Source organism: Lissotriton helveticus, chromosome 9 (assembly GCF_964261635.1).
Source record: "Lissotriton helveticus chromosome 9, aLisHel1.1, whole genome shotgun sequence".
NCBI classification, from domain to species: Eukaryota; Metazoa; Chordata; class Amphibia; order Caudata; family Salamandridae; genus Lissotriton; species Lissotriton helveticus.
The window spans coordinates 869,247,667-869,273,202 of NC_136070.1; the positions used below are offsets into that span (position 1 = coordinate 869,247,667).

The 25,536-nt window shown below is 46.8% G+C and overlaps 1 protein-coding gene across 2 annotated transcripts in view; it reads right to left on the reverse strand.

Moving 5' to 3' along the window:
• The window catches only part of LOC144781933 (THAP domain-containing protein 5-like), a 136,666-nt gene extending 112,006 nt beyond the window's left edge, over positions 1 to 24,660 (reverse strand). The window contains exon 1 of one of the 2 annotated variants that reach the window (XM_078661019.1): positions 24,438 to 24,660. In XM_078661019.1, coding sequence (XP_078517145.1) covers positions 24,438 to 24,520 — 83 coding nt within the window. In that variant the 5' untranslated portion in view covers positions 24,521 to 24,660. Of the gene's footprint in view, positions 1 to 24,150; positions 24,408 to 24,437 lie in introns of those variants that run through there. The other variant, XM_078661020.1, reaches the window with a different exon arrangement.
• Positions 24,661 to 25,536: the final 876 nt, after the last annotated feature.

Here is a 25,536-nt window from a genome sequence, read left to right on the forward strand (position 1 = left end):
AGCTGCCATGTGGAGAGACGCCATCGGAACGGTTGCCGCCTCCTGTCCAGGAGAAGGTCAACAGTAATCGGGGAATGATCGGAAAGGCCTCGCGGCAATATAGACGTCAAGTCCACCCTCCCTATCCAAGAGTGTGGAACAAATAGGTAATCTAGTCTTGAGAATGATTTATGGACCGCCGAAACATAAGTATATTCCCGGCTATGTGTGTGCTGATAACGCCATGTATCCACCCAGCCCATCCCTTTCACCATATCACTCAGTTCAGTGGGAGTGTCTGCCGCTCGCTCACCCCCGGGCCTATTGCGATCCATCTGGCTATTCATAACATCATTCCAGTCACCCCGCTCACAGTCATCACGTCCGGGATCTCAGCCCATATAGTAAACAGTTTTTCAACCAGAGACCACTGCAGCGGGGGCGGGGCATACACACTTTCCAAGACTACAGGCTCATCCCCAATCATTCCTTTGACAAATACATACCTGCCCTGAGCATCCACCCATTGTGTCGAGTGGACATAGGGCACCCTGCGGTGTACCAATACAGCCACCCCCCGGGAGCCCCTCGCAAACCCGGCATGATACACCTGTTGGTATCCATAGCGCTGCAGGCTAAGGGTTTTAGTGCCTAGGAGATGTGTCTCCTGCAAAAGCAGAATATCTGCTCTTTCTTTCTTCCCCTGCCGCAGAACTACACCCCTCTTTATTTTATCAAGCATACCCCTTACATTCCAGCTCACAATTCGCAGCGGCGCCCTGGGTAGCGCGGACCCGGGATCTCTAACCGCCATCCATGGGTTGAAAAACCAGTAGCCTGGGTGTCAGGGACTGTAAACGTATACATGTTTATAGTGGAAGCTGGTAATACATCGTGCTGCAGAGAACTACCCCACCCCCCCCAAACCCGTGCCTCCCCCCACCTCCCCACCCCCCATCAATCCCCTCCCCATCACCCACTCAACTCCTAACCTTCCCCCCATACCTCAGCAACGTTGAAGTACCTGTCGCGGTCGCAGGTGTGCGCCAACTCCCAACGGGAGGCTGAGGGCCACCCACCCAATGGATCCCCATGAACTATTCACCCAATCCCCAACTTACCCCCCGGAGGAAATAAACCTCTCCGAACCCGGGGAACGTGCCCGTCCGTCAGTCTGCTGCCCTCCCCCATACCCACCCCATCCCATCTCAGTTAGACAGAAACAGATCAATATCAGAGATGATGAACCTCACGTTCTTCAGTCGTCTCCAGTAGGAATTACACAGCATCTCGGTTCTACTACATAAGATTGAGCAAATTAGGTGTCTATAGGTCCGCCCAAGCCCTCAAGGATTCCTAGTGTCCGGGGCAGCAAGCCCCTCTTCCAACGGCTCCTGAGAAGGAGAATGTTTTTTGGGTCGGGACCTCCAGTTGCTCGCACTCCGCGATCTCCGTGAAGGCTGCCGCGGTGCCGTCGCCGAGGAGGAGTCTGAGTCGTGTCCTGGTGGAGTGTGCACCCGAATTCTGACAGTTCGTCGGTCCAGGCAAATACCTCCTCCGGTGTGTTGAAGAAAAGGGTGCGGGACTGATACACAACCCGTAGGCGGGCTGGGTAGAGCAAAGCGTATTGGCTCTTCAGGTCTCTTAGACGTGCCTCGGCCGCCGTAAAGGATTGCCGTTGTTGTTGCACCAATTTAGTATAGTCCGGGAATATTAGGATCTTCTGGTTGTCGTACAGGAGGGGTTCTTTTGCTCGTGCTTGTCGCAAGATAGTGTCCCGATCGTGGTAGTTGAGCAGCCGGGCTATCACAGGGCGCGGGCGGGCACCAACCGGTGGCTTCTTGATGAGCGCTCCGTGTGCCCGCTCAACTATGAAGCAGCGTGAGAGGGAGTCCGGTGGCATCCACCCTCCAGCCACTGGGTCAGGAAGGCCTCCATGTTGTCCTTCTAACAGTCCTCTGGGAAGCCAACGAAGCGCAGGTTGTGCGCCGAGCCCGCCCTTTGGCATCTTCGGCCCGGAGCGCAAGGCCCCTTTGAATCCCCTCCATACTGGCCACTTTTTTCTTTAAGGTCGCTACGCCATCTTCCACCTCCGAAAGTCTAGATTCGGCTTCCGTAATGCGGGTCACGGCATTCCGCAGGTCTTGGCGCAATAGGGTGACATCAGCCCCAACCGCCCCGATTTTCGCATCCAGCATGTCCCTAGATTGCGTAATTGCCGCCATGAGAGCCGCATTGCCGATGTTTGGGGGCTCCCGGAGGCTCCTGCTCCCCCACTCGGGCCCGTAAACTTGTCCATGGGCCCCGGTTTCGAAGCCCCTCCACTATTCCCACCTCTGGTCATGGTTGGTCGCGGCTGGGCGCCTCCGTCCCGGTCTCACTGGCGTATCGCCCGGCCTCCACCGTATTATTGGAGGGGAACCACGTCCCAGGGCTATTGTTACCCTCCTAGGCTCCGAGGGTGCTGACTGTATTGTACCCAGAACTCGCTACCCCGTTGTTCCACGGTCACTGTCTGTCGCCAATGTTTCCAGCGCCTCACAGCTCCCAGCCCATAGTTACAAGATGGCGCAGTAATCATGAGATGTCTTTTCCCAGGGATCAAGTGCCAGGCAAGGCCAGCCCTCACGAATCCTGAATGGGGAGCTTGTATAGCCGCTCCGCAGCACCCCTCTGGTACCCCTCCGCTCAAGGCTGGTGGGCTGCGTTGTGTCCGCGTCCGCTACCGCGCCACCTCTGTTGCCCACGACCCAGGTAGGAACACAGGGCCCACCAAAGCGAGATCTGGCTGGGTCCGTGCCGCGGTCTGACCTGACCGCCGAGTGAAGGGCGCCGCCGGCTCGGGCAAGCCACCTATACCGGGTGTCTCAGTGCGGCGTCTCCCCCAAGCTGCCGCACTACATGGGAGACCAATAGGGGGGGGTGCCGCGGCCCGCGAAGCCGAGACACCCAGCGGTACATGGGGGGGGGGTTTGGGGAGGGGGAGCAAAGCGGGAAAACGCTCACCGCACGGCACCAACGCGGTCCGATGTTACCGCCGGAAAGATGGTGCCTCCCCCACACAGGCCTCTGCCCCGCCGGCCCCCCGCCTCTGCCTCCGGGCCCGCTCACCGCCAGGAATGATCAAGATGGCCCAGGCCGCGCCGGATGGAAGGCGTCCCAACCGCCTAGGCAAGTCCCCGGCAGCGCTCCGCTCTCCAGGCCGCTCCGCCCCTCCGCCTCCTGCGCTGCTTGTCTGCTGTCGCCGACTTCTGTCCCACAGCGGCGGTGGCCGGGATCGCCTGCTTCTTCACTCGGAGGCAATGCTGCTGGTGGGCTTGCAGCACTGATTGTGCCACCCATAGAAGCAGCTTGTAAAATGTGTCTCAGGCCTGCCATTGCAGAGCCTGTGTGCAGTATGGGACTGCCATGTCGACTTGACAAGCGTACACACTTGCCAGTCCCTAACCCTTCCCTTTTCTGCATGTTAGTCACCCCTAAGGTAGGCCCAAGGTACCCCTGTGGGCAGAGTGGATAGTATATGAAAGGTAGGACATGCCCTGATGTGTGTGGCATGTCCCGATAGTGAAATACTGCCAATTTTGTTTTTCACAATTTCAAGGCTATCTGTTCCAAAGCCCAGCATGGGCAGTTTGATTATAACATCTTATAAGCATAAAACTGACCCAGGTAACAAGATACGAAAATAAAGTTTAGTATGCCTGAACTCAGAATGTTAAAGTGCATCGTTTAGTGTAGGTGATTTTAACATTCTGTGTTTGAAAATACCATTTTTAGAAAGTAGGTATTTTCTTGCCTAACCATCCAGTATGCCTCTGTTAGCTTTGTGTATTGCATGTCTGGCTTGTGAATGACAAGAGCTGGGAGAAGGCTACGGCTCCAGCAGTCTGATGAGTCAGGGCTGGGCTGAATGGGACCTGGGTTGAATTTAGAGTAGGGGGAGTAGATTTCATTTCACCTGCCTGGGCCAGGTCTGCTTTCAACAATGCTGTCTCCACCCCCTGCCAGGAAGCTGCACCAGTGAGGACAGAACTGGTTTTGGCTAGGTACAGACACTCTCTGGCTTCAGAGACAAAGGATTTGTGTGTATAAAAAGGGGGAACCAGACCCCAGAACTTTAGATCACTTCTGGGAAATCAAGAGGAACCTTTGCCAAGGAGAAGACCCGGAGAAGCTGAAGGAAGATTACTGCCCGTGCTGTTTGCTGTTGGCCTGCAGTGGTTACTTGTTGCCAAGGAAAGGAGAAAAATTGACTTTGCTGTTTTGCTTTGTCATCTTGAGGAAGATCTCCAAGGGCTTGAAATTGAGCTTCCCTCCGGTCTTAAGTCTCAGGGTCACAAAGACTTCACCCCCAGCTCCCCTGAATTCCCTTGCAGGGAATTCCGACCTGCAAAGAGGTGCCTACTGCTGTTTAGGACCTCTAGAGACTGTTTGTTGTTGGGAGCTGGAAGATCGACACAACGAGGAAGAAGCATGTCGCATCCGCACTGATTCCCGCCGCATCACTGAGTCACAGAGCAGACGAATGCCGCATTAGCACCTGGTCCCGACGCATTGCCGAGCCCCGGAGAAGAAGCACGCCGCATCCACACCGAGTCCCAACGCATCGCCGAGAAGATAGTCACGGCACCTGCCGTGCAGCTGCAAACATTCACGCATCGTCCGGATCGTCGCATCGAGTCGCCATTTTGTCACATCACACCGGATCTTCGCCACGCATCGAGGCGCAATCTTGTCGCATCGTAACCGGAACGGAGTAAGAAACAGACACATCCCCTTCTCTCTGGTAAGGAACAGACGCATTGCCTCCCCTGCGCTGCTGTAAGAAACAGGTACGCCGCCTCCCCCGAAGCAAGTAAGTGACGTATTGCCTTCCCTGCGACCCTTTTGTTTGTTTTGCGTGACACATCTAAGGTACTTTGTTGGAAAAGTGTTGAATTTACAACTTGCATTGAACTGAACTATTTCTACCACTGAAGAGCCTATTTTTGAAACTGTAGTGTGGATTTTTGCTGTTGGTCTTGTTTAGATAAAGAATATTTATTTTTCAAAACTGGTGTGGTGTCCATTTGTAGTGTTTTCACTGTGTTAGTGTATGTGTTCACAAATGCTTTACACACTGCCTCAGAGATAAGCCTGTTGGCTCGTGCCGAGCTACCAAGGGGGTGAGCAGGGGTTATTTTAGGAGTGTATCCCCCTTTACCTGACTAGAAGCAAGGGTCCCTATTTGGACAAAGGTGCTAACCATTGCCAACTAGAGACCCCCATTTGTAACATGCATGTGTAGCATGAATTAGCCCAACTTGAAAGTAGGGGATTGGGTAAACTGAGGTATCCAAGGAGGGTGTGCAAAGTCAGCTCAACATTCTCTGCGCTGTCTAATTACCAAGGCCAAGTCTACAGTAAAACTAGAAGATGGACACGGATAGAATCACAACAGAGTGGTCAAAGTCAACAGAGCTATCACTTCTTAGAGGAATGCAATTTCTGTTGTTTTGGCTGATTTAGCTGATTATCTTTTCCTAATAGTAACTGGTATTTCAGGAATTATAATAAAAATGCATTAAGAAATAACGATGAGGACGATCTGTGGAAGGAGTTGCGTTGGATTGATGGGGTTTTGATGAGATTACACTCTACTTTTTGCAGACACTGAACCCTACATACCTCAAGGTTCGAGATATTTAAATTGAGATATTTCTTCTTGTGAATGAGGATGGAGATGTAACATAGAACGCATTATTTGATGTGAGTACGTACTGCATTACAATTACAATTTGGGTATATTTACACAAATAAGGTGTTGCTGATACATTATAATAGTTTTTCTCTGTGGTACAGTGGTAACTATTATTTGTTAATAACGGAGTTATTTTTGTGCAACACTACATACATATTGTAGTTAATTTTGGTATTGTTGATCAAGCCGGTATCCTTTTTGTTTCAGACCCGATTTTGAATTGAATATATTGATTATATCACTATGGAGGGATATGATAACATTTTCATTTGAGGTAAACTCATACATATAGACATATATTCTTTCTTTGATTGGTACTTTGGATCCCTACAAACACAGTTGATACCTTTTTTTTCTGGTGTTGAACGCATAAAACTTTACTAACTCTATGATCTCATTGACTAAATATACACAAAGGGTGACTATTAACCCTTTCTTAGTTCTTTCCTTTTTGCCCTAACTTTAGTGGTGAAGGTGACATAATTTGCCAATTATATGAGAAACCTACTGATATTTATTTTATATTTTTTCTGGGTTGCAGCCCTGATGAAGTCATTGCTGCATGTATATAGCATATGACGAAACACGTGTCGGCTGCCAAAGAAGTAGTTTGGAGGACAACCATTAAAACACTTTGGATTTACTCTACCAGCTGGATATCTGGATTTTATGTTTTGCAGTGGACAATTTACTTTACAGAACTATATGATTTCTATGTTAAAAATATGAATGTTACCTCTACACTTATACATTGGCCTTGATTGACTAGATTGATTGATTGAATAATCTTTATTCAGATAAAAAAGTATCCATAAAAGTACAATTCGTCACCCCCAAACAGGTATGATAAAATTAAAAACATATAAATATACAATACTATCCAATATAAATACAAATACACATTACAACAATATAACACTAGCAGCAAAAATGACATTTGTGCAAAATTTGTGCAGATGTAAAACTTGAACAGTTTGTGCAAATCAGCAGATAATAATAAAGTGCAATAGGTAGAGTTGAGGCTTCATAATACAAATGGATCTGTGCAACAGCAGCAATAATTTACATTGAAAATACAAATAAGAAAACTTAAAAGAGCCCATAAAAAAACGATTATGTGATCATACACAAAGAATAGAGTGCATTAGATTGCATACAGACTTCATGATAGGTTAAAGTAGATCTGCGGTGTAACTGCAATGACTGCTTATAAAAACATAAGTCTACAAGATCCACAGTATATTCTCTATAGGTCATAGCATCAAAATACAATTGGTCACCCTTCACTAAAGTAGAGATATGTGGAGGCATGTGATAGAGGCGGCCGTATTAGGGTTCATTCATTGAGGCACGGGAACGTACAGCAGTTTGGAGAAATGAGCTTACTCTAAAAATCAGATCGTCATTTCCTAGTTTTAATAATTCAAAATATGCAAGTCTAAAATCCGTTATACCCCGGGCTTTAAAATATGCGACCAAATACCATTTAGTGTAGGTTACATAAAAGGTTACATAAGAGTTACAAAAAAATAGAAAATGTAACAGAGTTTGTTTACAACCATCTCCACATGGACAGGTCAGTTGCTCTAGGTTTTTATTAAAACCTATTGGGAAGCAAAGAGAATATTTGATGCTTCCATCCCTAAGGCGGTAAAGTAGGCTCCTTTTCCAACTGCCCATATTCTTTCTAAGGTATGATTGTGGCATAGTATGTTGAAAACTAGGTGTATCCAAGAGGGGCAAATATCTGTCAACAGTTGTTTTTTTATGCTCAGTAACTTGTCTTTCTTTATGGTACAAATCATAAAGTGCCCCCCTGACTGATTTTATATTTATTCTTTCTGCTTCTAATGGGTGGTTAAAAATATTCTCCATATCTACACTGGCTAAACTCTCTTTTACTGCGGCTAGCCAGGGTATAGCGCCTCCTCTTTCACACCTGAGGCAGTCGTTAATTATATCTCTGGTCAAAATTGCCACTGGATTTTGTCATATTTTCACCCAAAATATAGCTGGACGAGACTTAATAAAATCCTCCACATATCGTATATTCAGTTCATTGTGGATAATATAACTGGGAGCTGATATAAATGCACCAAGAATTTTCCTGCAAAACCTATTCCCTTCGCTTTGAATCCCGCTACAAATAGCGTGCCCCCAGACTTCGGCCCGGTAGGTGGCTGTCGGAACACATTGAGATTTATATATCTGGGACAACGGGACCACCACCTCAGAATATCTCGGTTTTCGTAGACTGCTTACAGAATTTATTGCTTTAGTTAATTTACATCTACTATGGGCAGTATGGGCTTTCCAAGATCCAGAGTCTGAGAAGACTAAACACAGATAGGGAAAAGTGCTGGTGCATGTCAACAATTCATTACCCACTGAGATGGATTTAATACAGTGTTTTTTAGGGGCACAGCTCATAATAAAAGTTTTTTTAATTTGTACATATACCAAGATCCGCCATAAAAGACACAAATCCCTTGACTAAAATGCGCAGTGCATTTGGTGTAAGTCCCATAAGGACCGCATCATCTGCATATAAAAGCACGGGCAGTGATTTTCCATTAATCTTTGGGACATCCTTATAAGTTTTTGACAGGGAGTTGTGTAGTTCATTGATATAAAGGATAAAAAGCAGGGGGGCCAGAACACAACCTTGTCTGACCCCGCGGCCAATAACGATGTCCCCAGAAACTTCCCCGGCATTATTTATCCCCACCCGTGCCTTCAGATCCCTATGCAGATAAGGCAAAAAACCAACCAGTGCCTCATCCAAACCATAATTTAAAAGAATTTCCCATAACCGTGATCTGTTAACAATATCAAATGCGGAGGATAAATCCATAAAACTTAGATAAAAAGGAGCTTTTTTTTGCTACCACATATTTCCCTAAAATAAGGTTCAAATTTAAGCACTGTTCAACAGTTCCAATGTTACTTCTAAAGCCCAGCTGACAACAGTTTAAAATTAGATTGTCTTCCGCCCATAGCCTGATTCTGTTAAAAACTATCCTACCCAGGATCTTCAAGGTGTTATCAATCAGAGAGATGGGACGGTAGCAGCTGGGGTTGGCTCGGTCCCCTTTTTTAAAGATGGGGACGATTATACTAGTTGACCATGTGCTCGGAATGGTTGCCTTAGTCAAATTGTTAAAAACATTGCATAAAAGGGGGGGCCCATAGGTCCGGCTCCTGTTTAATAAGGTCGATGGATAGTCCATCCGGACCTGGCGCTTTTTTTGCCCAAACTTTGGAATAACGCCTCCTGACCTCGGCTATAGTCATGGTAAAATATAAAACTTGACTACCGATAGTATTACTAGTTGATGTTAAGGGGGCAGTATAAATTCCGGCAAAATGCTTCTCCCATAGCTCGCTAGATATATTGCTGATGGGGGTGATATTTGTATCCATAGACCTCATGTTTTTGACTTCCCTCCAAAATGTATTTATATCTTTTAGGGAGGCAGCCTTAACTAGATTATCCCAGCGTGTTATAAGTAGCTCATCTGATCGTTTTTTGGTGGCAGTCTTGTAGCGTGCTCTAAGAGATCTTACTAAGGATACATCCCTGGGTGTGGCCGCTAATGCTTCACGCAGGTCTCTATTGGCCCGGGAACAAGAACTATCAAACCACCTGGGGATCTTACTTGTGTTAGTGACTGGTTTTGAGATTATCTGCTTAATACCAATAAAGAGGCCACTAAACGCCTCAATGATCTCCCTACCTACAGAGCTGCTTGACAAACATATGTCTACTAGTTTGGGATATGTCCTTATAGTGCGTTCAGGGAGGGCTTTATTATCTATCCCCCTCCATACCAGCCTAAGTTTATCTGTAGTCACCATGAGGTTTTTGGCCCCAATTTCGCGTTGGATAATAAGTTTGGGACACAGTCTAATGATGGTTAAAATAGGATTGTGGTCACCTTGACTAGTAGATAAAACCTCAGCCTTTTCTAAAACATTTTATAGTGAGGATGAAATAAAAACATAATCTATAATTGATGAGCATCCGCGGCCTCTATAGGTAGGCAGCGGTCCCGCAGTTGGGTGGACGCCAGATTTTTCCATAGTATTAATCATGTTTCTTTGTAATACAAAATTACAAAGTTCCTCCCCTCTTCTGCATGGGCTCACTCCAACTGGTGTGATGGAGGTGTTTTCCGTATCCCTTGGCATTCGTGCATTAAAGTCCCCAGCTAAGAGTATACCATCTATTTTGCCATACCTCTGCACGTCGCTCAGCCCATCTATAAATTCGAACAAGTTAATAAAATTACTGTTTGGGCGTGACATAAAATCACTGTTATAAAAATGTATTAAACAAATCGACGCCCTCCACGTGTGAATGGTAGCTTGAAAGTTAGCGTTGTTTGTTGTTAGACTTTTTATGCTGCCTTTGGCCGATATTTTCAACCACGTGGACAGCCCCCCACACGGTCGGCCTATTTGTGGTCTGTCTGCAATTTTATTTAAACACACAAACCCCTCCAAAAACAATTATTTTGTACACCACGTCTCCTGAAACATCAGGATATCGTAGCCGCTAACCAGGTCAACCCACTCTATACAATTCAGCTTCGATCCTAGACCTGCTATGTTCCAGCTTAATACTTTCAAATTGGACTCTGAAGTTATAGATTTGCTAGGAACAATACTTGTTCTTACAGGGTCTGCTGGCTCAGGTATAGTAGGGAACTGTTGGTTCGTGAGGCAAACCTATTCTGTAGATTCAGGGTTGGTGGAAAGATGTTGCAGGAACCCTCTAAACTAGAAGAGCGTGTTGGCCTATTCTGCGTGGACCATGTAGTCATCGCCTGTAGACGTGGGCCTGATGGTGGTTTATAAAAGAAACCCAATGGTAAGGATTGTATATGTGTGGGGACAGTGTTATAATTAACTTGCGTCTGTTAATAACCATTTCACCATGAGGGGGCGTCTAAAATTAATGATTATACAATCACCTGGGATGTTCTTTTCAGAATACCCCACCCAGCCTACACGTCTCACCATTAAAATATCGTTGGTGTGTTCCACCCCTAAGCCTTTATATGTTATTAACCTGTCTAAGCTCTTATTTTTAAGTTGGTCCCAGGATTCTAAATCATCTCTCCTCAATGGGGGGACACCAGCTAAAATTATAGCGTAAGGACAGGCTTCTGGGGGTATGTTAAGCACATCTTTAGCCTCAATAAAATCATCTTTAGGGCTGGTTTTCCTCCTATAGGCACAATAGCAGGTGGAGCAGAGGATGCAGATGCCTGCTTCTGTGACTGGCTGTTACTTTTAATACTAAGATTACAACTTAGCCCTCCACCAGCTGTTGCTAAATTTAGGATGGGCATCGAGGCTAAAGTAGACTTCTGGGGACAACTTTCCTTAGAATTACAACCCTTTTCACAAACAACATTAACAATAGGGGTTAGGCACGTACCCCCCCAACTGTGATGCAGCGTGTTTGGATGCTCCCACCTGACTTAACCCCCCCGCTGTTTTATCAACAGTGCTCACACTACTACTATTTTTTGCGGGATTTTTAACGATACTTTCCAGTCTGTCCAACCGTTTAAATAAAGCATTAAATTGTTTATCAATCAACCCTTTCAAGCGGTCATAGACAGAGTCTGTTATAGAATCAATAGGAAAGTCCCCTTTTCTGCCATGCATATACGTTATCATATGGTCAGTTTGTGTATGGGCTGAATAGCTACCATTTGCACCAGTCAAGTCCACAGTATTGTTAGTTCTTAGCTCTGTTGCCCCTGAGGTTATAGCGATTGGGCCCTGTTTCCACATACTTTGCAGGGTTGGTTGAGTTTTCGAGCGAGCCGGCTGTTTCCTTTTGCAGGCAGTAGGTTTGGTTGCTCCCCTCTTCCTCTTACCCCCTTCAGTCGCTGTAACACGGGACAGGTCCCCGCTGCTGACGTGGATATCCGTGTTGGACCCTAATTGAGATGCTATGACAATTAAATCGGCATCAGCGACAATGTTTTGGGTGACAAGTACCGGACCCGTGAATGACATATCTCGTTGACTGGGGGTGGTAATCTGAACTTCAGGTGACAATGGGAAAGGTGGAGGATTATTGGCCTGATCTGCTTCACCTGATAGATGGCAGATGGGTGCAGGTAGGCACGTAGAGAGCCTTCTTTCAGTTAGCTTAATCTTGATATTAACCATGTTAACTGCTTCCTCAAGCATACTTTCAATAGTGGGCGCGGTTGGCGGTTTGGAACTAGTTGTAACAGGGCGTTTCCCCATAGTATGGTGGTGGCACTCACCTCCTGATGGAATTTAGGGGGGTGGCCCAGCCTAGCCTTGTCCAGCCCCGGACGGCCACAGGCGGCCCGCCCTTGTCCCGGGCTTAGCCCGTCGCCACCCGCGCGCGGTCCCGCGACGCGGGGACTCCTGTCTTCTTTTAGCGCCTCCGGGCGCAGGATGTTAGGAGGCGGCTTCCGGCCGCAAGGGCACTCAGGAGGTGTAGTCCCCCCCCCTCTCGGCGGCCGCGCTAGTGTAGAGGGAAGCAGCGGCGGCGGGAGGGAGAACCACACAGGCCAGGAACAAGGCGGCAGGTAAGGGAGCAGTGTTTACCCCCGAGTCAGCTCAACACCCTTGATTGACTAGAGTATACGTATACTAAATTTACATTGTTGTAGAGCTCAGGGAGAAATTTGTTGAAGATTTTGTTAGACTCAAAATCCTATTTTGGGTTTTTTGTGGGATAGAGTGGTAACCTATCCCTCTTCCTTGGAGCACTCAGTTACTAAATTTCACATTACTTTGACTTACATCTAGTTGTGCGCTAGAATCCATTCCTGGTTACCATTCCTCTCTTTATTCATATGTAAGATGTATTTTCAGAACCACTTTTCTTTTGGTACATGGTATTGCTATTTTAGTTCGATTTAAGGTTGTTCTATATTTTTTGACTGTAGATTATTCCCCTCCTCTTGTCCTCAGTTTTTGCTTTAGCTTTGCAGTGTGTCTTATTGTTAATGACGAGAAGATGCGTCTTGGAATGTGTCTGCAGTTTTCCGTTATGTGCGTTGTTGTTCAACTTATCTTTTGTTTTCCCGGTTATCTTAGTATGGTTGTGTGTTGCCTGTCGTGTGATAAGTCATCTACTTCTCTCCTCATACTGTGGATCATGTTGTTACAAGTGTAAGAATGTTTAAACTGGAGTAGAAGATATTAGCATTTGTATTGTAGTCAGATATCCCACAGCTACGTGGCTTGCAATAAATGTTCCTCCATTATTTATCTGAAGTCTGGAGTATATTCTTCCACATGGGTTTTGCCTTCGAAGTGCACGTCCTGAAATATCAAGTACCAAAAACAACCAACCAGGAACCAGCCCTCAAGGAAGGGTGAGTCGGATGCGAAACGTATAGGACATAATTCAGGATTCTGTGTAATGAAGATTACTAGTAAGGATCAACGTATTACCTGCTTGTACTTTTCCCTAGTCACATTCCCTACAGGTAAACATGTCTCAAGCACAGAGTGCGCGCTTAAAGATTATAAATAAACGAAAACATACAATACACAAGAGAGAACAAAAAAACTAGAAAGACAAGCATAACAACACAGGATGTCTCAAATCAAGGAGAGCTGGCACACCAAGTATGGCCAAAGCGAAGGAGACGTTGGAATTGATTAAGAAATAAAGAGGTTGGGAGAAGCCTAAATGACGTACTTGCAAATATCCACCATGTGACTCCATTGCATTCTCTCAAGACAGAGTCCACCCTCACCTGAATATGTGTACTCGTACTGAATGCCAAAGAGAAGAAGAACTGTAGCCTACTAATAGGTCAGTGAGACTGAATACCACACAGAATCACCAAGACTGGAGATTGTCGGTTTCTAACTCATACATCCATGATCAAAAGCTACAAACAAGGCCTCAGAAATATGGACATGATCATTGGGTGATAGTTAATTATGCCCCGCATGACCAAAGCCCAAACAATGGAAATTGGACTCAGCTAGGTCGCTAACCTCATCATGCAGAGTCAGAAAGACAACAACCTCGGACAGATAAAACAGCAAAAGAACCTTTGCCAGAAGGCAGAAGAAAGCATAAGTAGACTCACATGGAGGCAGGGTTTGATGAGCAACAGAAACCAAAGTCCCTCCAAATGCCTAGCCAAAATTATGCAAACCAGTAACACGACTTTGATATTAAACAATTTCAAGGAAACATCCTGCAGAGGATCCAAGGGGCTAGCTGTAAGACCTCATAGAAACAAACAGAAATCCCAAAAAGGCATCAAATGTTTAATACAAGTTTGGCAAAACCAAAACTCCAGATCAGTCTGAAGAAATAAGCAGAAACGAAGGCCAACAACAGGGCCCATAGACATCCAGAATGATGACAAATTCGCCCTTGGAGAGTAGGAAGCCAAACTCAACTGACATCCATTCCTCAGAAAAATGAGAATTTCGAAAATGCATTGCATGAAAGTGGGGGAAGAAATAAGAGGTGTAGGACATGTGGATTGTTGGGCCTCTGCTACTTCCAAGGACGCACTCAGTTTCAACAGTCTTTTATGTTCAGGTTTCACGCTGTCAGTTTCAACTGCCCAGAACTAAACAGAAGGCAACAGAAGGGAGAGGAGCACTGGCACAAAGTCAACTTGAGCCTGATCAGCACAAGATAAATCAGTGCAGACCACAGACCAGAACATTGTGCAGGCTTGCAAAGAGGGTCAGCCTCAGCAGGCTCATTCGAGTCTTAATCTCCTGGTGGATCACATAAAGAAGTGAAAAGTTCCCACAAAGAAAAAACTGATGCACCTGCACATCAGCTTGTAAATTTTCTACCCCAGTAAATATAAGAATTCAGTCAAATGCAGACTGGACTCAGCCCAAGCAAGGTGATCATTAACTAGCTGACAGAGAGAACACCAGATCTTATGATTGACTTGGTCACTGTGTTGACTACCAATGCCAGAAGGTACCCCCCTCTGATTACGACAGAGAAAGTGTACATCATTCACACTGGTCACAGCTCCTTAGAAATGGACGATGCAGAGGACTTAGTAGGAGAGCACAATCCTTAGGCTTTCTAGAAGTCCAATGTAGATCGCCAGGCCCTTCTGCTGACATCTATCATTAAACCCATTGTTTGTGGTCGTTCCAAGTCCAATTTCTCTGAAAAATTGCCCAGAATGAACCACCACTGGAAGGAACAATCCAATGAACCGGAGACTGGAATGGACAGGCCATAATAAACAGAATCTGAATTCCAACAAGACCAAAACTCTAGGGGCTTCGGCTGCAACCTGGGACAAATCACTACAAGTATGAAAAGGCCATGTACACCGAGAGCACAGCATTATGCTAGCAGAACCCAAACAGTTATGTAACTTACAAGCCCCTTCAAACAAGACTTCATTTTCACTAACCAGAATGAGGAAGGATGCATGCATGCAGGTCTCAAAGGCCTCTGATAAATGTTCCTCGCTTGCACGTGAGAGGCTCAGATTCCTGGGCAATCTGTTTGAATATCTTTATTCGGCAATTTATCACCATAAAAGAGTACATATACATAACATTTCAAAATACCATTAAAATTATGTAATTTACAATAAAAACACCACATTCGTCAATTTAATAGCATTAATTACGTCCTCAGCTTATGGAACTTCCGGAGTGTAGTTTCAATAAGCGGGAACGTGTCATCCAAACACTTCCCAAAAATTTTGCCACCCCACAGATCATACTGGCTGATGAAGAGTCTGTAGAGAGGACACGTAGTGCCTGGCTATGGCACCTCAGCCCTGGTTCCCTACAGACGGGTTTCAACCAGAATTTCCGCGCCCCTTTATAGGCTGGGCAGGCAAAAAACAAGTGAGCCACCGATTCCTTAGGAGCCGCACAGCCGGGGCATGCACGCGAGCGGGCATCTGTGTTCGACCATCTCGCCGTAAAGTCATGAACCGGGAGCGTCCCATATCGCAATTTTAGGTACAGTGCACGATCCATTGGTTTAGTTATTAAGTCGAGAAAGGGTTCCAATTTTCGCACACACTTAATTGACAAAAATTGGTCAGTAAGTGAACCCACATTCGTAAGCCTCGTAGCGTTACTCTGTACCCAATCCCAGTATAGTTTTTTTATAACATCTTTGGGTGGTGGTAATTGCGACTCCCATGCCTCTCTTAGACCCAAGCTAAAAGCCAAATCTTTCAGATTATTTAGCCATCCTATTTTTTTACCTGTGTCCAGTAGTAATAGTTCATCCAGCCCTTCTGCATACTTAGCGAGCTCCTCAGTTCTTCTTAGGCGGGACCAGAATAGCAACGGGCGTAGCCTCACCAAGTCCTTTACTGTTTTCCTGCCCAGATCTAATCTTAGTGGGATCATTGGGGTGGAAACGGGGAGAGCTACCACATTCCTAAAAAAATTGTTTTCCGCTCTCATCAAATCCGAAACCCCTTCGAACCCCCAAAGTTCGGAGCCATAGAGTGCTGCAGGAAGGATCTGTCCCTCATAGATGGTCATAGCTGGGGAGACCGGTTTGCTGGTTGATTCACGGATCTCCTTCAGCGTCACCCCGGATACTCTACGATGGTTCAATAACATTTTGGAAAGATGATCCTTCCAGGTCATGCGGCTGTTAATCCGGACACCAAGATAGTCAAAAGACTCGACCAGCTCGAGGGGGGCATTGTTGAGCACAAAATTATTTTTGAATCTTTTTGAGGGTGCAAAAGCCATCAATTTGGTTTTTGATGTATTGATTATTAAGCCTCGTGTAGTGCAGAAGGAGCTAAACCGGTTCAGGAGTTTTTGTAAGCCCACCGGGGATTTGGAAATTAATAGGGTGTCGTCAGCGAAGAGAAGTGTGGGGATTCTCTCCCCCGCCAGGGATGGGGCATCCGAATCCTCCCCCTTTAGATGGTCAACCACTCCATTTACGAATAGGGAGAAGAGGGTCGGAGCCATGACACAGCCCTGTCGTACTCCTCTCCGCACTGGGATCCTGTCAGTTAGTTGCCCCTGGGATCCCCATCTAACCCTCGCATAGTTCCCCTCGTGCAGCTTTACGATTAGGCTCAGAAGACCACTGGGAAAACCCATCTCTCCTAGAATTTCCCAAAGTTTTGTACGAGGGACCAGGTCGAATGCAGTTTTGAGGTCGATGAATGCCATATACAAACTGCCTTTCATGATGGTAACCGCCTTCCAATGGATGGCAAAAAGGCGAAAGACCTGGTCCATCGTACCTACCTTCCTTCTGAACCCCGCTTGTAAGTGGGAGAGGATACTAGCCTCCTCTATCCAGTCGCCTACTCTTGAAATGATGACCCTGCCGACCACTTTCTGGATTATGTCTATCAGACTGATGGGTCTGTAGTTCGCAGGGTCATCTCTGGCCCCCTTCTTATACACCGTGACTACCTCGGCCCCTTTCCAAGAATCTGGAACCTGATGTCCCCTCGTAATCAGATTCATTAATATTGCAATTAGTTTGGCCCAGGCCTCTGGCTCCGCCATCAACAGATCTCCAGGGATCCCATCCTGCCCGGCGGCTTTCTTAGGGGTTAGGTGTCTAATCGCCATCACTACTTCTGCGGTTGAAAATAAAAGGACATTATCATCTACGAGGTCCCCTTCACCCAGGCTATTCACCCCATGACTAGTTATTTCCTCCAAGTCTCCATATAGGGATGAAAAATGAGTAAACCATTGCTGGCAAGTTATATGATCAGCCAATGGTTGCGATTTGCTCTGCCTTGTTCTATTAACCAATTCCCAAAAAAGGTTCGGGTTCCTACTACTCACAGCCTTGGAAAGATCCTGCCAGTGCTGTTACTCCCACTCCCGTTTGGCCAATGATAATGCTTTCAGATAATCCTTCCTGGCCGCTCTAACCAGTAAAGGGTCCCCTGAAAGCAGAGCTTTTGTCAATTTTTTCCTTTTGCTCTTACAATGATCATTATACCATGATTTACATAGAGTAGGGGGTATAGCAGGAGCCCTATTACTTTTCCCCTTCGAGATAAAAAATTGGCCAATTTGATCTATTGTGGTTTTATAGGCAGAGTCAAGGGAGGGGTGATGGCAATTGACGGTCCGATTTTCATCAACCCAGATTTCTAAGTTGGAAGACAATCCCTCAACCATCGCTTTGATGCTTCCTATATCGCCCTCATTAAGCTTGGCCTTATCCCATTTCAACCTACGGTTATTATTAAATGGGATGACTTCTTTAGTTGTTTTTAAGGTGACAATTGCTCGCCTATCATTCAGAACACCCCAATTGAACTTGCAACACAGGGGGTTGTGATCGCTATCCTGGCTTGGGACGACCTCCATATCAATTAGGTCCGGCCAGAACCCAACATCCATTAGGATGTAATCGATTCGGGACGGGCCCGAGAGTCTATTAAAGGTCAAAGCCCCTAACTGATCAGACATAGTCCTACCATTAAGGGCTCTTAATTTGTGGTCCCTTGTCAATGCATTAATTTGTATGGCCCTAGGTGACCACTTCCTAATAGGGGGCAATGAAAGAGTTGGGATGGACCATTTTGCATCCTCTTCTTCGATTCCTAAGGGGTCGTCTCCAAGAAGGGGTTCGAATGTACAGTTAAAATCACCCCCCACAAGAATTTTAACTGAGCAGGGGCAATTGGCTAAAGCCGAATCCAGGGCTGATAAGGTCAAAGAGGGAGAGTCACCCTGTGTCCCTCTCGCGTAAACATTAAAAAGGTCAAGCCTGGCGACATCCTCCCGTCCTCTTGCTGAAAGGTGGAGTATATCATTACACTCCACAATATGGCTTGTGACCACCCAGTTCAGATCTATTTTTATCCAAACTATGAGACCGCCCGATGGTCTACCCTTCCCCTTACTTACTGCGGGGACAGAGTGGGTAGTATACCCCGATTTATGTAGTGGGACAAAACTCCATGTCTCCTGGAACAGGCAGACATCAAACTGTTCAATAAGTGTGTGCCACTCCGGGATTTCTAGCTTCCTCTTTAGCCCAGCAATATTCCAAGAAAGGAGGTTTATTATCCGCCTTCCTCTAGGCTTAAAAGTGTGACCCACCTTGGGCAAACTCTCGTTAACCACCCTACTCAAAGGGCTCCCCCCCTCCTGGGCCAATAAAGTGGGGGAAGCAAGGCAACCAACCATACTCATCACGGGCCCGGCTAGACTCGAATCCTCAGTTATTGCATTGGTGATCGCCATATGTTCTATGGGTAGACTAACCTCTTCAGTAACTATGCTACCCGAAGGTGAACGAGAATCCGCATCCCCAGGGAGTTCATTATCGTTTTCATTATCATTTCCCCCCCCCCCCCCCCTGCCCCCAACTTCAATCACAGTCTTCCAGCCCTGACAGCTGGGAAAACCGATTGTAGGTATCCAACGGGGTAAAGGGTCTCAGGTGGTTCATACTGGAGCCCTGGTTCGGCATAGATCTATGGGGGACCATGAACCAGGCGGAATGTAGATCAGGCACCCTAGTAAACTGATGCCCATACTGGGAATAATTATTAGTATAGGGTAGCGTAAGGGGCGGCCTGTAAGATTGTGGTCTGTTTGAATTTGTATAGTTGGTGACTTCTGACCTGGGGTAAAAGTATGTTAAAGCCCGTGGGACAATACAGGTTTCCCCATTCCCAGGTGGCCAATTTAGGATGTAATCAACTGCCCGGGGGTCTCTAAAATTAACCACCACTAGGTCCCCCTCGATGTCTTTAATTCTACTCCCCAGCCAGTTAATCCGTCTGACATGAACTATGTCCCCATCTATGTTGGGTGCTATCGGCCTGCGTAGCCGCAACCAATGGATAATTTTGTTCTTGAGATCGACATATCCCTCCTTCTTATTTTCAGTTAACTGCGGGACCCCCGTTAAAATCACCACGTAAGGCACAGCTTCTGGGGGAATCTCTACTTGTGGGACCCTTTTATGAGGTATTCTACTTTTTCCACCATCCCCGTTTGCGATCTGATTGTTACTCAACGAAGCTTTTAGGGATGATTTGGTGGGGCCCGCTCCCGATTCAGTCGCTGGTGCTTTTGGTTGTATAGGCGCCGGCGTATTATGAATTGGGGGCACAGCTCCACCCTGAGGCTGACAGGTTTGTTTAGTCAGAGCAGGTGTAGAGGAAGTTTTAGATTCCCTTTGTGGTATAGTAGGAGGGGGTATGGGGTGCACCGCCACACTTCCTTTATTTTTAGTAAGGATAGACATACTAGTTATGGCGGCCTCCAATATGGTTAACCTAATTTCCACCTTTTTAATAGACTCATTGATGGGTAGAAGGAGAGTTCTCAACAAAAATTCCAAATTCCCTGACACTGTGGGGGGAAGTAGTGGTGAAGTAATTGGTGGGGTGACTCTATTGATGTTATCAGGAGCCTCATCTTGTATGGTTGCTAAAGATGGAAAATGAACCGGTGAGACAGCTACCTGTGGTGTATAATCCTGCTCTACTATTGGAAGAGTCTCAGTTGTGATCGGAGTTTTTGACCCTTTACCGAAATCAGCGTGCAGTGTTTTTGCTTTACCTGATACCACCCTTTGTTTCCTCCTTTTTTTACTAGGGGGAGGTCGGTGGGTCTGGGCTGCAGGGAGTGACTTAACTTCCTGCTTCCTAGATTTAGGTGTAGTAGCCACAAGATTACAACTAGCAGTGGGTGAAACAATTATAATATTGTCCGTGGGCAAACAAGGAGTGGCTACAAAGTCACGAAACAATAGGGGGACTCCATCTTGACTTACGTTATCCTCACTTAGCACATTCGAATCACCCTCCCGGTTCAGTTCAAGTAAACTATCAGTGAGGGGTCTAAGTTTCATATTCTCAACAGAGCGACGCCGCTCTGCCCTGCGCTCTGCTAGGATAGAATCCTTTTCACCCTCGCTCCTCTTGGGAAAGTAATTCTCCAGGGAACCGTTACGTAATCTGGATTTTTTACCTGGGGTTTCTTCTTCTGTTGCCATGTCCAAGATGTAATGAACAATATCTTCCGGACTGCAAGGAAAGAGGTCAGGCCCAGCCCGGCCTCCTCCGGCCCCGGACGGCCACAGACGGTCCCGCCCTTGTCCCGGGCTTCTCCCGGCGCCCTCCCGCGCAGCGGGAAAGACTGCTTCTTTTGAAGATGTACAAAGGTGAACTAGGGGGCGTGGCCGGCAGGGAGAGGAGCCCAGCTGACACGGGCGCGCGGGGACTCCTGGAACTCAGAGTCCACCCGCTCTACCCTCGCAGCCCTGCCGGTGTCCCAACAAGCCCCAGGCAAAGTTCCACACACTGCTGGACCCGCGCAGCGGGTCCGGCGAGCAGCAGCGGCTTAGCAGGCAGGATTCAGCAGAGGTCCGTGGTCCGAGGTCCGTGGCGTGGCGAGAGTCCAGGTAGTTTCCCGCTGGTGTGGAGGTTGGAGGTAATTAAGTACCGCTGTGTTAGGGGCGCGGCCGGCAGGGAGAGGAGCCCAGCTGACACGGGCGCGCGGGGACTCCTGGAACTCAGAGTCCACCCGCTCTACCCTCGCAGCCCTGCCGGTGTCCCAACAAGCCCCAGGCAAAGTTCCACACACTGCTAAAACCGCGAAGCGGGACCCGCGCAGCGGGTCCGGCGAGCAGCAGCGGCTTAGCAGGCAGGATTCAGCAGAGGTCCGTGGTCCGAGGTCCGTGGCGTGGCGAGAGTCCAGGTAGTTTCCCGCTGGTGTGGAGGTTGGAGGTAATTAAGTACCGATGTGTTAGGGGCGCGGCCGGCAGGGAGAGGAGCCCAGCTGACACGGGCGCGCGGGGACTCCTGGAACTCAGAGTCCACCCGCTCTACCCTCGCAGCCCTGCCGGTGTCCCAACAAGCCCCAGGCAAAGTTCCACACACTGCTAAAACCGCGAAGCGGGACCCGCGCAGCGGGTCCGGCGAGCAGCAGCGGCTTAGCAGGCAGGATTCAGCAGAGGTCCGTGGTCCGAGGTCCGTGGCGTGGCGAGAGTCCAGGTAGTTTCCCGCTGGTGTGGAGGTTGGAGGTAATTAAGTACCGCTGTGTTAGGGGCGCGGCCGGCAGGGAGAGGAGCCCAGCTGACACGGGCGCGCGGGGACTCCTGGAACTCAGAGTCCACCCGCTCTACCCTCGCAGCCCTGCCGGTGTCCCAACAAGCCCCAGGCAAAGTTCCACACACTGCTAAAACCGCGAAGCGGGACCCGCGCAGCGGGTCCGGCGAGCAGCAGCGGCTTAGCAGGCAGGATTCAGCAGAGGTCCGTGGTCCGAGGTCCGTGGCGTGGCGAGAGTCCAGGTAGTTTCCCAGCAATATTCCAAGAAAGGAGGTTTATTATCCGCCTTCCCCTGGGCAATCATTTCCCATACAAAGGAACAGAGGTGAAAACAGACTAGAGATTTGTGTGCCTGAGTCATTTGAAGAGAAGGAGCACGAGTCAGCCAATAAACCAAATATATGGAGTAGACTAGAATCGTCCTACCCTACAGAAGAGTCAACACAACTGTGAACACTTTCAAAGCAGATGTAGACTCAAGAAAATGTCTTTCAACTGCTACTGTCTCAAGATAATCACAGATCAAAGACATCCCTGGTAAGGAGGCAGAATCAGAAAGTCGATGTAAGCAACTTATAGGTGGATCGAGGCGATGCATTCCCCAGGTTCCACAATAGGATTCATCTTCTGGAGTGACTCCATCCAAAAGGTGACAGTCGTGAGATGTCGCCTGACTATCTTCAACTCTACGATGAGTCCAAAAACACCCTTCTGGCTAGGGCACCAGAAGAATTACACATAACTCCTATTCATTTTAGTGAACAGGGATGATAGCCTGCTTCTTCAGCAGCCGAGCAATACCCTGCTGGGAAATGAGACACCTCTTTAGGTCACCAAACCAATAAATCAGCAAGGACCCAAATCCAGAAGAATGTTGGAGAATTCCAGGGTATAACCTTAGGCCACTCCTAGCACTAAATGGTTAGGAAAGTAGGTCGTGACAAAAGCGGACAAGGCTGAAACGGAATCATTCATAGAAGAAAAAAATTGCCATACCACTGGAAGGGACAGGCTCCAGGAGTTTTAAAGGCCTCTCTTAATGTGGATATGAGGAAGGGTCCACTACCTTGTCTGTGTTCACTTGGTGAAAAAACAGCGAGAGGCAGGATGGCAGAAGGAATTGAGGGCTGAGGCTACGGAGATGGCTTCTCCGTTTCTTGTATCTACTGCTGTTTCTACATAAGTGGTCATGTGGTCACCCTCAGGAAAGTGCTAGTTTCTTGTCGTAGGGCACCTGGGATGAGATTTCTCCAAGAGAATTCTGCCATAAAGTCCGATGACCACTGAATCCGGACGTAATTCATGGTCAGACAATAGATTCATGAATCTTTCTGGACGAATGACTGTTACACAACGCAAGGCACCTTAGGCAGCACAGGACCATGGCATAGCATCAATGGAGCAGTACTGCAGCCTCCAAATCTCCCAGAATACAGAGAAAGAACAGACCACGGTCAGCTTGCGGCATAGGCATTGGCAATGCCAATAGGTCTGATTTGAAGAAATGTGGTATGGTAATATTAAACTTTACAAGTAAATAGCACGGGGATGAATATGCATCTGTGTGAAAGCAAAGAACTATAGAATAATATTGGTCTAGGTTAAAAGATCAGGTGATAGTTGCAGTGGCAAGCCAGACCAAAAAATCCATACAGGTTAATGACTGCCCTCCTCCCATCTGTACTGCTGCCATTGAAAAAACAACATACATTATCTAGGTTATCTAAGACACAATCAGAATTCCAATGGCATGTGTGTGCCCCTTAAAGTTCAAGCTTAGGTAGCTGAAAAAACAAACAAAAAGATCACAGCAGCTAAAGGTAAACACTTTTTTGTGGAAGCATACAGCTTCTTCCTAATCAAAACATATACTCCGGGCTCCCCTCGCTAGTGATGATCACATAATTGTCTGGCTGCGCTGCCAAGCCAGCCCATAAAAAGCAAAGATGATTATTAAAAACACTAGTGTGTAACTTAAGTACATCAATCTGGGGGGCACGAAAGAACAGGGTGACCACATTAATCAACTGAGGAGGTGGAGCCAATTAAAAAAGATTCCTTGCTAGCGGTCATTTCTCAGGTTGAGAACTACTCACCTATCATGACTATAACGAGGGTGAGGAACAAGGGCACTAGCAAACCCAGCCTTTTAATCAGAGACATATTTGGTCTGGCACTGCCCCACTAAGAGAGGACCCAGCGTAAGGAGGCCACAGCTACACATTCAGCTCGCAGAGTTCTACTCCTCTCCATTATTGATCGGACATAACAGTTCATCCAATGAGTTTTATTGGTTGACTGATTTAATAATCTAATTTTAAATGAAGGGCCACAAGAATACAAAGAAAATATCCTGCCCCTCTCTGAAAGCCACATCTTGAGTGATCTCACCTCTGTTCTGGCAGCTGAAAATTATCCTCTCTCCCAATATCAGGGTTAGTATTTGCCCCTCAAAGCAAAGACTCGTCTACTGAAAGCAGCAGCCAACAAGACTACCGATTTCAAATGACATTCACTTATTGCCCGAGCTGTGAAATCCCGCTACCGGTCTTTTGAACGTCCCGTTTTTTTTCCTTAAAGCGTACAACCTGTGCTGTAAATGCCCCCTCCCTTTGAAAAAGTGCCCCAGACGTGGTTTTTGCTTTGCTTCCCCCTCCTCACTTCCACGTAGCTCTCACTTGTAAAAGCTGAGCTTGCGGTTGTCCGCAGAAAGTTGTCCAGCGCAGTTGTAACAATGGGCAGCCTTGCAGTATTTGGGCATCGTCGCCCGAGCCTGATCAAAGCCTGGAGCCTCGGCTGCGGCTCAAGAGCCGCTACTGTCAAACGTGTTTACGAATCACTAGAAAAGTGACCTGCCACGAGCTGCAAAGTACCAGCCATCTTAAGACGGAGTTTCAGCCTCAGCAGGCAGCGAGATGAACGACCCATTACACAGACTGTTTGAATTTAAAAAGATCAAGGGAAGAACGAATGTCAGTGTATTACAATGTGTTTTCGTTTTTTTTTCTTATGTTTTTTCGAATAACAAAGGATGCCGTTTGTATAGCATAGCTGAATATTAAATATAAACAGTGAATAAGATCTACCTTTCTCCGATTACGACAGGTCAATAGCTATTGAATTAATACATTTTAATCATTTATATTTCTCATTATAGGTTTTTGTTCTCTTAATGATCTTTATATTTGCTGATGATCGAGTAAAAAGAGATACAATACAATAAGAAGACTCCTTTACAAAATGGCCGCCTAAAATACCTACAATTAAATGGCATCTTCCATCGTACTTGTCAACTGCTGGATAAAAAGCCTAGCAATCACCCTTCTCGCACATTGACTTCTTTGCATAGGCATTAAACGTATAATTGTAATAGCCCCCGTAGCGGCCATTTTTAGAACAGGCAAATATGTAGCTGAATAATGTCAATATAGAAATTAGCTTGTTTTACCTCACTTTAATTCGGCTTTTTTGATAGACACCGTTAGGGGAAAAACATCGGCAACCTGTAGCGCGGACTTTACCCGAAGGTGTCAGAGCACTATACAACAGAACCAGTTACGTTACCTGAGAGAACTGTTACAAAAATGGAACAAACCAAAATAGCAGGCCATGGAATCAAAAAAACGCAGCCAAAAGGAACACAATATCAAACACAGCAAGCACAGAATGTACAAACAAAAATATAAATATATATGACAAATTTACAATGACTAAAGAACTTCCTGGCGAAAAATAGCAGGCCATAGAATCAAAACAACGCAGGCAAAAGGAGCACAA